Raw genomic sequence first — 12,874 nt, forward strand, 5'->3', positions numbered from 1 at the left:
AAAAAAACAAAAAAACAAAAAACTAGTGCCGGTTTCCAGCAAGGGGCCTAGGAGCAACAAGGGAGGACAGGGCTGGACTTCCATCCATTGGGAAGGTCGTCTGTCAGATGCAGGCACTACATTAAGTCATTTCCCTTTCCTCCTAACAGAGGCCCACAGGAGGGAAGGTGAGCAGGGCTCGGCTGGTGAGGTAGTGGGGCCAGAAGAAGTTCTCTGTGGGCACAAGGGCCCCTTACCCTTTGCCCTAGAGCAGTGGTTCCCAACCTTCCTAATGCTGCAACCCTTTAATACAGTTCCTCATGTTGTAGTGACGCCCAACCATAACATTATTTTCATACTCTGTAACTATAATTCTGCTATTGTTGTGAATCACAATGTAAATACCTGATATGCAGGATATCTGATATGCAACCCTGTGAATGGATCATTTGACCCCCAAAGGGTTGCAACCCCCAGGTTGAGAACCACTGTAGAGGAAGGGTGCAGTTAAGCAGGAAGGATGGACTGTGGGGAGTCACACAGGGCCTTGTGTATGCTAGACAAGTGCTGGATCACTGAGCCACATACCCTGCCCAAGAGAATAGATCTGAAACCTAGCCCTACCTCTTAAGACCATTAACACTGAGCAGGCGACTCACTGACCCAACTCCTAGAGCCAAGGCGAGCCCCTGTGTGAAGTTGGGGTGACCACCACTGCCTCTGAAGGCTGTTGACCTATTGTTAGGCACCCTGCTTCCTATGAAGCCACCACCTCATTTCCCTTCTCCCCAACCCTGTGTGTGCAGAGCGTAGCTGTTAGGATCCTGAATAACACAAGAAACAGGTTTTTTGGTTGGAGGGGGGACCTTGTTTTTCTGTGTTGGTATGGGAAAAGAGCTTGAAATAGTTTCTACCCACATCCCTAGGAAAAGGTACCTCTCAAATACGATAACAGCTGTGCCTTGAAAGAATTGAACCTCATCTCTCACCTCCCTGAGGTAGAATGAGAGCAGCCATCTTTATGGTTTAAAGAGACCGGTGATGTTCCTTACTAAACCATGTTCCCAAAACATGACAAGTTAAAAATAAAAATAAAAAAGTAGAGTACGTCGCGACATTTGAGTAGGGATGGGGATTAAAGAATTTGTGAGACTCTTCTCTCATTATGGAAAATGGAGTCAGTACTGTCCAATGAGCTCTCAGTGGCAACGAGGTAGGACACTCCCACCTCCAGTATCTTCATTTACAAATCCGGCTTTTGTTTAGAAGACCAGAGTCCTAGGCCCAGGTTAGACTGGGGGCATGGGAGAGACTCTGCTAGGCCAGTCTGACCTGTGGGAGGGCTTTGAGTGTCGATGGCCTTGGTTTAGGGAAATGGAGCTACCCTGAGGGTAGGAGTGGGTAAGAAGAGAGTGTCTCTGAGCTCACTCTGACTCTGAGGTCCACGCTTATTTCCACAATGTCCTAATGAGGCTCTAGGGAGAAGTGAAGCACAATTAGGGATACTGGAGAACAAAGAGAAGCTCAGAACGTGGCTCTGCTTCCTGTTCAAAGTCTACAAATCTGGAGGCTTGGAGTACAGGGTTTGAGTCCAGGGTAGAAAAAAGCCCATGTGATATCCCTGACCCCTGACCCTGGAGCATGTGGGCATACCCACAAATTGTGCGGATCACCTGTTCCACCTCCCTGCTACTTCTTAACCATATGGTTCAGTAGTTTTAAAAGGAGAGACAGTTCTAGGAACTCCATGGTAGCTCAGTGTCTTAGGGTTTTACTGCTGTGAACAGACACCATGACCAAGGCAAGTCTTATAAAGGACAACATTTCATTGGGGCTGGCTTACAGGTTCAGAGGTTCAGTTCATTATCATCAAGGCAGGAAGATGGCAGCATTCAGGCAGGCATGGTGCAGGAGGAGCTGAGAGTTCTACATCTTCATCCGAAGGCTGCTAGGAGAAGACTGACTTCCAGGCAGCTAGGACGAAGGTCTTAAGCCCACGCCCCACAGTGACACACCTACGCCAACAAGGCCACACCTCCTAATAGTACCACTCCCTGGACCAAGAATATATTGACCAACCATCACACTCAGTTACTACTCTTAAGATGTCTAGCATCACCTAAATTCATCAAAACTCATCATCACAGCTAGTGGCTTGTGTGGACTTGGTGATAATGGATCAGTTGTTCCTGTCCCAATGTCCCACCCCTTTCCAAGGCCAGGACATGTTAGAAGTGTGTATTGTCTCATAAAATGAGGTGTATTTGTCCCCAGTCAAGAGCAGGAGTACCTGGCAGTGTGTAGGACCCACCCTTGGTGTGGGCAGTATGTTCAAACTCATCTGAAGTTTTTCTCCCAGGGCCCTTTCCGTAATGCACATGTACCAGCTGAGCCTGGCACTTAAGAACTACCTTTAGTCTAGAGCTCTCAGAACCCTGAGATCTGAATGTTCTCATTTTCTTGTCCCCATAGAATGCAAACAAATGATTGAAACAAGGGGAAACATTGCACTGGGAGCATGTGGCACTGGCTTGGTACTCACATTACACTTCCTTGTTTCATCCTTGCACTGAGCTCATGAGAGAGCTGAGCCTTAGGGAAGCAAGCCTGATTGTCCAGAGTCATACAGCAGTGGCTGGGACTGAGACCATTAACTGATCCTAGTTTCATTTCTGTTGCTGTGAAAAAATATACCTGGACTAGGAAGCAACCTAAAGGAACTTAAGACCACATCACATCCACACTCAGGAAAAGAGAGAGAAGTAAATATAGATGCTTAGTACTCAGCTCACTTCCTTTACTCTCCCATGGTTCAGGACCCAAACCTAGGGAATGGTGCTGTCCATAGTGGGCATTTAACACAGTTAAGCAATCCCCCACAGACATACCCAAAGCCAACCTCATCTAGACAATCCCTCATGGGTACTATCTTTCTGGGTGATTGTAAGGTTGCCTTATATTGATTTTTCTTTTTTGCTATAATGAAAAACTATGACCAAAGGAGCTTGGGCAGGAAAGAGTTTATTTGGCTTACACTTCCACGTCATTGTTCATCACTGAAGGATGTCAGGACTGGAACTCAGACTGAGCAGGAACATGAAGGCAGGAGCTGATGCAGAGGCCATAGAGGGGTGTTATTTACTGGCTTGTTCTTTATAACTTGCTCAGCCTGCTTTCTTCTAGAACCCAGAACCACCAGCCTATGGATGGTGCCACCCACAATGGGCTGGTCCCTTCCCTATCAATCACTAATTAAGAAAATGCCCTCTAGCTGGACCTTATGGAGGCATTTTCCCAATTGAGGTTTCTTCCCTTCTGATGACTAACTTGTGTCAAGACATCACAGCTGAGATATGATCAGTTCTGGGGGCCACCACTTTTGATGATCTCTAGAAAGAGGCAAGCAGTAGCTAAAGGATAAACCAGGATGGTCCAAATGCTTCCAGGGCTTTCTATCTGTCTTCTCAAACCCTTGCCGCCAGGGGCTCTAGCCAGCTCTGAAGTGTCATTGTCTCAAACACTGTCAAGTGTTATGACTGCATTCAAGATCTTGAGAAGCCCTTGATGCAGCAGATTTGGGTCCTGGAGTTTCTCCTAAGGAAGTAAAAAGGTGTCAGTTCAGAGACTGACATACAGATCCATGGATAGAGAGGAGCATTTGGCTGGGATTCCATGCTCCAATGCTGAGGAGGTGGGGTCCGTGGGCATCTGTACTTAACCTCCCTGGTTCTCATATGACAAAATAATGGTGTCCTCCTCGCCAGTGGGCAGTAAATAATAAAGTGGGTAAGATTATGAAAGTAAAATACCTTTGTAGAATTCCTGGTATACATAAAGTCCTCGATAGAGATCCAACAAGAAGCCATCAAAATATCTATTAGCGAGGGATTGGTTAGAAGGTACCGGCAGTGCAGTCAAATCTAAGCATTAGTTTAAATCGTGCTTAGATAAGCGTTGTGAGTGGAGGGGTATCCATGGTATATTATTACATGAAACAAAGTTACAAAACGGATAGTGATAATATAATCTGGACATCCCTCCCTTTTTTTCCTAATACACACCCCCAAAACAAGATCGAGGATGCACAGACATTTACAACTGTGGTTTTCCAGCCCAGCAGCTTCAGGGTGCTAACCCTGAATACAAGTTATCAGGCCTCACACTGGGGCTCTGGAGTGAGACCTGGTGATGTGGTAGTTGTCGATGGCTCTTAAAAACTAGTAGTTAACTGTTCTTTTCATTTACTTTTATTTTTAAAAAAAAGTTTAATGCAGGACTGGAGAGAGAGCTCAGTGGATAAGAACACTAGCTGCTCTTCCCGAGGTCCCAAGTTTAATTACATCACCCACATGGCAGTTCTCGAGCATCTGTAACTCCAGTTCTAGGGTATCTGGTGCTTCTGGCCTCCTTGGGTACTCCATGAATGTGGCTCACAGACATACACGCATGCAAAACTCTCATACACATTAAGTAAGTAAATAAACAAACAAACAACAATTTTAATGAACGTGTTAAAGCACTAAGCAGATACTGTGTGATGGTGGAGCTGGGGCCATACAGAACAGATTTCCTTGAACACACCTTTAATCCCAGCACTGGGGAGGGAGAGACGGGAGTATCTCTGTGAGTTTGAGACCAACCTGGTCTACAAAGCTCCAGGCTAGCCAAGACTACATAGTAAAACCCTGCCTCAAAAAAAAAAAAAAAAAAAAAACAAAAAACAAAAAAAAAAACAGTTTTTCTTAAGGGGTTGAGGCTGCAGCTCAGCTAGTAGAGAGCTCAGCTGGCATAAAGGCCTGGCTTAAGTCCTCAGCACCACATAAACCAGGCATGGGGCTGCATGCCTGTGATTCCATCATTTTAGGAGGTGGATGGAAGCAGGAAGACTCAGAGTTCAAGGCCACCCTTGGCTCCATAGCAAGTTCAAGGCCAGCCTGGGTTGTATAGGACCCACCTCCAAAAAAAAAAAGTCTTCAAAAATAAACTGTAAAAGCACGCAGGGTAGGGAGTTTCCAGGGCCGTTGGCCGTTACATTCTCCGTTGACCTTGATCCCTGACTCTGGCCTCTTTTGCAGGTGACTATCATTGGATACACGCTTGGCATCCCCGATGTCATCATGGGCATCACCTTCCTGGCGGCAGGCACAAGTGTTCCAGACTGCATGGCCAGCTTAATTGTGGCAAGACAAGGTACGGCTTGAGCCTCAGCCCCCAGCACTCTCTGGCAAGCTCCCTCTCCCCGCTGGCCAAGTTGTGGCTTTTATGACTGACAGTTGTCAAGTCCTGTTCAGGAGACTGAGGCATCCAGAATTTGTCATTTGTTAGGTCCCTTGTGGAGAGACCACTTGTTCTTGCTGTGTCACTGTTCCTGGAAAGACATGGACAAATATCTATCCACCCCATACAGGATGCTGATGACAGACCAAAGAAATTATTCCATCTGAGTCTAGCTTGGGGAACCAGAGAGTTTATTGGCATTACTTACAGAGTTTTGGGGGCGGGGCACTTACAAGAACATGGATAACCCCCAAACCTCTCTGCATCTCTATGAGTCCCATTCCTCCATGGTTGATGACCTCATGAAATGGATGATGACCACCCACAACTCCCTCCTGCATCCTAGCTCACAGGCCCTGGTGGGGAGGGGGATGCTAGAGCCAATAGGCTTTGTGCTGCTAGGAAGCAGAAAGGAGTAGTGGGTAGACTCCCAGGTAAAGGTCTGATGATCCTCATCCCTCCCCTTCCCCTCACCACAGGCCCATCTGTCAGTGTACTGCCCTCATTCTGTTGCCATGACTACAGGGCTGAGGTTATCTCTGCTCCTCCGTGGATATGGGATGGTCTTGGTATGCCCATAAGAAAAAGCCATACTATAACAAATACTGAGATGGACTCCCTTAGAGCTTTCAAAGTGCTTCCCTGTGTGGTTGCTTTGAAGGGGACATGTCCTAAGGTTACAGCATGGGACGGGACAGACCCTGGACCTAGAAGTCATACAGCAAATGAGCTGATTATAGGCATTAGTTAATTTGTTCTGCTGCGACCAAATTACTCCATAAAACATAAGGGAAGAGAGCCTTATCTTTGCCCGTTGTTTCCAGAGAGCTCAGCCCATCACAGCAGAAACTGCAGGGCACACAACGTGGCACTGGGCGTGGGTGGTAATGAGTGTCTGCATGACGGTGGATCGGCAACCAGAGGCTGGACGTCGTGACCTAGTTTCAAAACTTGGGCTCTGCTTCCCAACGGATCCACAATGAATCTACATAGCGCCCCCGTCTGAGGAGCAAGGGTTCAGAACATGAGCCTGTTGGAAACATTTTAGGTCCAAGCCATAACAAATGAGAGTCGTGTCTGACTCAGGCAGGCATCTTGTGGGACTCTCAGACACTGGCTCTGTTTGTTCTCCCGAATTCTAGAAGATGTGAAGTGTTTTGCTTTGCGTATGGGTTTTCTTTGGGGTTTAGGAAGTGACCCAGGTGGAGCAAGATGGATTCACAGTTCTGGGTGACAAACCAAAGACTGCTAAGCCTGGCCTTTCCCTCTCTGCTCCTCTCTACCAAGGAGACAGCATCCCAGAGTGCCTAGAGCAGGTTTTCCTAATAGGCAAGAATTTGAAAGTCCATGGGAGGGGAAGGTCAAAGAGCAAAACTAACCTTTGCTCTTTGAGACAAGAGGAGAGGGCAGTGCACAGGGAGGATTAGCTCTGCAAATTAAGGCACAGTCCTCCAAGAGATTCAAAGACTGAGAAGACATGAAGAGAAGGCAGTGTGAGAGCCTGTTGTGGGTAGGTAGGCAAGTGCCTGACAGAATTAGAGGTCACTGGAAGCCCAGCTGAGGGGAGTGGAATTTACTTGGGTGACCTTTGCTCTTTCTAGGGCAGCTCCACACAATTGAACTTACCTTACCGGAAGGAAGTTTGAAAACAGGGCCCAGGGCCTGTGGGACCTACTCTCTCTTCACATTCCTGCTTGATTCCGTGTGCACGGCAGCTCTCTGGCGAGCTTGACCTGTAACTTGTGCCCCCTCCGGGCTCTGTTTCTGCTGTTAAGGGCTGTGTGTCCCTCAGTGTTTCTGCAGCCACACTTCCTTCTTACAAGAACAGCTAGATTAGAACCCACTTACTTCAGTATAACTTTATTTATTGGCATCTGTCAAAATTCTAAACTCATTCACAGTCAGAGGCTCTGGGTGGACATGACTTGGAAGCGAGGTAGGGACAGCTCCTTGCGCAATACAGTGAGGGACATGGGGGCCTCTCAGACATTCAGTCACATGAGCCTAGGGAACGTCAGTCTCATGTAGGCCACAGCACACAGGTGACAAAGTCTCCCCTGGGTGGGGCTGAGGAGAGACTAGGCGAAAGGATGTTTGGCTTAGACACAAGCAGGAAGTAAAGCAGTTCTAGACACTCAGGGTTTGGGTGGTCCCAGTGCGTTCAGTGAAAAGGGACAAGCAGGGTTCTATAGCAGGACACTGTCTCACAGTAGCTACAGTGGAAGAACTGTGTGTAAGGCTGAGGCTTGGGGTGCAAGGCTGTCCTAAGTTAATAGTGATGTGATTGACAGAAGCCAGTCCACATGGCCAGGGTAGAAGCTGCTCTATGACAAAGGGTTCAGAGCCCCATTCAGAGTCACCTGTGGGAAGCAGGGAATCACAAAGGTACTCTGACAGGAGCTTCTGCACCAGGCCTCCTTACAGGCTCCCTATAGGCCTGGTCTGGCAGGTATTGACTAGGGCACCCCCAATGATATATTCAGACCCTCAGACCCTGCACAGCCATGCTCAATCAGGACCTGCTTGTTACAGAAACCCCCAGGTGACGGGTGCACTCCTTAAGGTGTGACTCATACTTTCTTAAGGCTCCTCAAAGAGTTACCTATCTTCCAGCTCCCCGTGCAGCTCAGACTGTTGCCCTGAGAAGCCCTCAACCCCTCCTGTCCAGATTCCAACAGCTTTAGCCTGTCCTCGCCAGGTACACGTAGCCGGTCCCAAGCAATCACTGCACATTCCTTCATGGTACTTGAGGATGGGAGCCTAGTAGACCAGAGTCCAGACCTCAGAGCCCTAAGCTGCCAAGATTCTAAAAATTTTCACACCGGGGAGGAAGAGGTATGCACTGGGGGTCATCAGAGAACAGCAGTGAGAACCCAGGAGGGGAGGCCTGGCTCACTGGCGGATAGCAAAGATGCAAGTCTGGATGCTGGATAGGTTTCTGATGGTTGTCACGGCTACCTAAGTGACGTTATGTTTGTAGACACTCGTGTTTCAAGGCTGGGCCTTCTGCCCACATTTGTGAGTGCCAGGTTACAACGTCAGAGTTCTGCCAACTCGTTTCTTAAAAGTTGTTCTAGCAGGGCAGTGGTGGTGCACGCCTTTAATCCCAGCATTTGGGAGGCAGAGGCAGGCGGATTTCTGAGTTTGAGGCCAGCCTGGTCTACAGAGTGAGTTCTAGGACAGCCAGGGCTATACAGAGAAACCCTGTCTTGAAAAACAAAACAAAACAAAAAGTTGTTCTAATTCTTCAAGAGAGGAAGTGCCTTGGCTGTGTGATCAACAAGGTCTTGGACAGTGAGGCAAGAAGGGGGAATGAACAATGGCCTCTGACTGGAAAGAGAAAGGTCACCTTTCCAAAGCCGCCAGAACGTAAGGTTTGATGCTCTGTGGACCCAGATAAGGTCATGGATGCCGCTGTCTAGGCACAGATATGCATCATGGCTTGGTAGAAAGGATACAGGACCAGCATCCTGAGGCTGAGCCTCTAGCAAAGGGTTAGCCTTTGGTCACCTGCCACATGAGAGTGGTGGTCCCACCCAGACTTAGCAAAGCTGAGAGAACTAAGGGAAACAGAGCCAGCGGTAGGCCCTTGAGAATAGCAGCTGGCAAGTCTGACGGGAGAATAACGGAGGAGCCTGTGTTCTTTTGCTAAAGCCAATGTTGGCAGGGAGACTTAAACCATATTTACATCTCACATTCCTGAAGACTGAAAAATGAAGGTCAAGGTGTGGGCAGGGCTGGCACCTTCTGGCCACTATGAGGGAGAATCCTTTTCCTCTCCCAACGCGACTTGGCCACCTTGTGCTTGTGTGGTTTTCTCCTGAGTACTGTTGATATCTGGATTTCTCCTTTTTCTAGGACTCTAGGACCAGGGCTCAGCCTAATGCCTTCATTATAACCCATCACCTCTAAATAAGGCCACATCTGAAGTGCTGGTATGGGGTCAGGACATCCACGTGCAGATCTCACCCACAAAAGGACCCTTTAGGTCTCATGTAAAAAGGGAATCTTAGGCCTCACAGAAATTTTACAGGCATAGAGCCCGAGAAAGACTCCCCTTCTTTTGAACAGCCTTGATAGAGGGGTTCAGAGAGGGAATGAGGTTCCCTGAGACCCACTCCTGACGGAAGGAATGTGTTGCTTATCCCCCAGGCCTTGGAGACATGGCAGTCTCTAACACCATCGGAAGCAACGTGTTTGATATCCTGGTGGGGCTTGGCATCCCATGGGGCCTGCAGACCATGGTTATTAATTACGGATCCACAGTAAGTCCTGCCACTTCCTGGAGAAGGGCATAGGTATGTTTCAGAGGGATGGACGGGGCTCTCTCAGTTCCAAGCTGGAGTTCTGGGGAGATGTGCTACCCTTTGTCCTTCTGCACCCACTTTCTTCGATGGCTTCTACAACAGCCTCGTCTGCAGGAGGAAACTGCTTCATGATTACTGCCTGCTCCACAGTGTCTCTTCCTCTTGCATAAGCCCACCAGCACCTGTCCCATCCTAGGCCACTTCCTGATGAACCAAGTGCAGACTTGACCCATGGCCCATAGCTCTGACCATCCTGCATGCATTAGCAGGAGCCCTGTATTCCAAAGGAGAGAATGAATACTCTGAAGGTGGGGCTTTTGGAATAGACTGGCCAGCCAACTCTGAGATTTGTGGCCCATGTGCTTCACTTTCCAGGTGAAGATCAACAGCCGGGGTCTGGTCTATTCCGTGGTGCTGCTTCTGGGCTCTGTCGCTCTCACTGTGAGTTTTTACCATCTCCAAATGGGAGCACCATGCACACTTCATTTCATCCAGCTCAGCCTGGCTGGGCACGTCTCCCTGTTACTTGCCCTTCAGGGTGAGGGGCAAGCCAAGGACATGTATATACTTAAAGATACCCCCAAGAGCAACTGTAATCACCATGGTACTTCATCCTGAGCAAGTAAGGTGTCGCCAGAGGACCTGGGAAATGACCCTGGTCAGTTAAGGCCTGACCAAGGACCTGAGTTTGAGTCCCAGAACCCATGTAATCAGAAGAAGGGGTCATAGTGATACACAGTTGTAGTTTCATCTTAGGGAAAGTAGAGATAAGCAAATCTTTAGGGGCTGGACATCCATCCTAGTCAAACTAGAATATTCCAGGTCCAGTGAGATAGATACTCTTGTCTCAAAAAGAAGGTGAATCACATTTGAGGAATGGCAGCCATGATTGACCTCTGACCTCTACACATACTCACATACATGCACACATGCACCCACACATGTGCATACACACATACAAAGATATCACTAGGGTTGTCATGTCACACAACTACATTTCAATTCTTTCTGACTAGTCCAGGAAGAGAAAAAGTCTCCACACCCACCCGCTGAACTGACAAACGGGGGACATGACATTCCTCAGGACAACGTGTAATGACAATGAGGTCCTCCCTGCTCTCATGCACAGACTTAAGTTGAGCATTTTATAACTATGGCATTTTATTTACTCCTCACCACCCCTCATGAGGAAGGTACTGTTCGTCCCATTTTGCAGAAGAACTCAAGGCTCAGAAATTAAGCAGAATTAGGGTTTGAGGCCAGGTTGTTCTGTCTTTACAGAGCTCTCTGCTCTGTGAAGGCAGCTGTGATCTAGCCCAGGGAAGCTTGGATTCAGGGATAGGAGCTAGGGCAGTGGGGGTGGGATAGCTTGTTCTCCAAACACATGCAAAACAAAGCAATGCCCCAAGCAGAAGTTTACCCAAAATGGCTCAAATGAGCCTGGGAAATCTGCTGAAGAGAAAAGATTATGATGCCAAGGTCAGAGGCAAAGGGGAAGATCTGGTTTCCTTAGAGAAGAGCCATGGTTAAGACTATGTTGCACTCTGAGGAAGTGAACTGTCTGTCTCCTGAGGGAGGGCCGGTACACGAGAGTGGCTGCTGTAGATTCAACCATGTCATGGGACAGGTCTCAGATTTAGTCTTACTGGGACCAGAATCTTGTCTACATGTTGTAGAAAGAGTTCTAGAGTCCACACTGTTATTGTTTGGTAAAAAGTCCTTTGGGTCTCTCAGCCCCACCAAGCCTGGCTCTCCTCCTATCTCCTACCAGGTTCTTGGCATCCACCTCAACAAATGGCGCCTGGACCGGAAGCTGGGCATCTATGTGCTGGTCCTCTATGCCGTCTTCTTGTGCTTCTCCATAATGATAGAGTTTAATGTCTTTACCTTCGTCAACTTGCCCATGTGCAGAGAAGACGACTAAAGCTGAACCGTTGCCCAGGAAACTGCGGTGGCCACCGGGATGCTGGGGTCCTCTCTCTCTCTTTCTCTACACAGGTCTCTACTGCCTTGACAGCCACTGTCAATTCTTTCATGAGCTGGAAGGAAGAGCCACTATGGTCTTTGTCTGGTCATGGGCCAGGCTGCTGGGCATCTGTTCCCACATGACAGGGTCCAGCTGTTATTTGAGCAGCTCCACAGACTCTTGGCTACCAGCTGCAGGGAATGCACGTGTCTCTTCTCTCTTGCACACTTTAGTCAGAAGGACTTCTGTGTGCTGTTTGTCTTTGTGCTACATGGGCAGCCTCAGAAATGAGTCAGTCCGTGAGCACAAGGTGTCCTAGGTGAGTGCAAAGTAGGGCCAGAGGCAAGTGTCACCTCTGGGCCTGGAGAAAGCAGAGTATGTTACCATGACTCTGCTGGGAACACTGGAAACGTGGAAGAGACAAGGCATCAACCTGCAGGGGCTTTGAACCACTGCAGTTATAGGAAAAATAGGAAGAGTGGAAACATAATTTCCCAATAGAAGAGAGAAAAGCAAGCAAATGCTGTTATCCTTTTATTGACACATTCAGAAACTGAGCAATGAAATATTAAAAATAAAACATCACATATAGATCATCATACTTGAAGAATATCATTCCACACAAAAGGATCATTAACAGGGAGCAAAAAGGTGACCCTCAGAGAAAAATTAATCCTCTGTGTGTCATCCCATGCTGGCTCCAAGACTATTAGGTTTGGAATATAGAAAAGGTGGAAGACCACCCAGAAACAGGTGCTAATTCAGACACAGTGGGGAATGGAGTCACAGCTACACATTTCAGACCTTAGGATGCCATGTCCTGTCCCGTCAGGTTTGTAACTTCTCTGTTAATAATCTGCTACAAAACTTTCCCATTGAAAGACACAATGTTTATATTGTTTATATGCCCAAGCAATTGCAGAAGTGATGACTAAGGACGAGAGAGTCAACAAGCTGCTCTCTCTGGTTAGCTAAAGCCGAGTATAAAAAACATACCTTAGAATTTTTAGAGCTAAGTGTTTTCAACTTCAGAGCTTGCTACAACAAACAAGGCCAGGGATGGGAGATGGACCCAAACATAGGAAAATATGAAACAATGTTTGATTGCTTTGTAGCTCTGAAATCTCTGTGTAACAGATTCATGACTATAAACCATCCCTGAGTTCTAATGAGAAAGCACAAATTAATTTTATATAGTGAGGTTTTTATTTTTTTAATGTTTCTATTGCAAAAGTCTATCAGATCTGATGCACTTTGAATACTGAGATATTTTGCACAGTTAGAAGGCATGGGGATGGCCCAGGGTAATGAGAGAAGGGCTTTTAGTGATTTTAATCTTGGTGGC

The 12,874-nt window shown here is 47.6% G+C and overlaps 1 protein-coding gene across 3 annotated transcripts in view; it reads left to right on the forward strand.

Moving 5' to 3' along the window:
- The window catches only part of Slc24a4 (solute carrier family 24 member 4), a 142,169-nt gene extending 130,049 nt beyond the window's left edge, over positions 1-12,120 (forward strand). For all 3 annotated transcript variants that reach the window (XM_031356436.1, XM_031356437.1, XM_031356439.1), the window contains 4 exons: positions 5,055-5,169; positions 9,409-9,521; positions 9,939-10,004; positions 11,335-12,120. In XM_031356436.1, coding sequence (XP_031212296.1) covers positions 5,055-5,169; positions 9,409-9,521; positions 9,939-10,004; positions 11,335-11,487 — 447 coding nt within the window. In that variant the 3' untranslated portion in view covers positions 11,488-12,120. The remainder of the gene's footprint in view (positions 1-5,054; positions 5,170-9,408; positions 9,522-9,938; positions 10,005-11,334) is intronic.
- Positions 12,121-12,874: the final 754 nt, after the last annotated feature.

The sequence above is a fragment of the Mastomys coucha genome, unplaced genomic scaffold, assembly GCF_008632895.1.
Source record: "Mastomys coucha isolate ucsf_1 unplaced genomic scaffold, UCSF_Mcou_1 pScaffold6, whole genome shotgun sequence".
Classification (NCBI taxonomy): domain Eukaryota; kingdom Metazoa; phylum Chordata; class Mammalia; order Rodentia; family Muridae; genus Mastomys; species Mastomys coucha.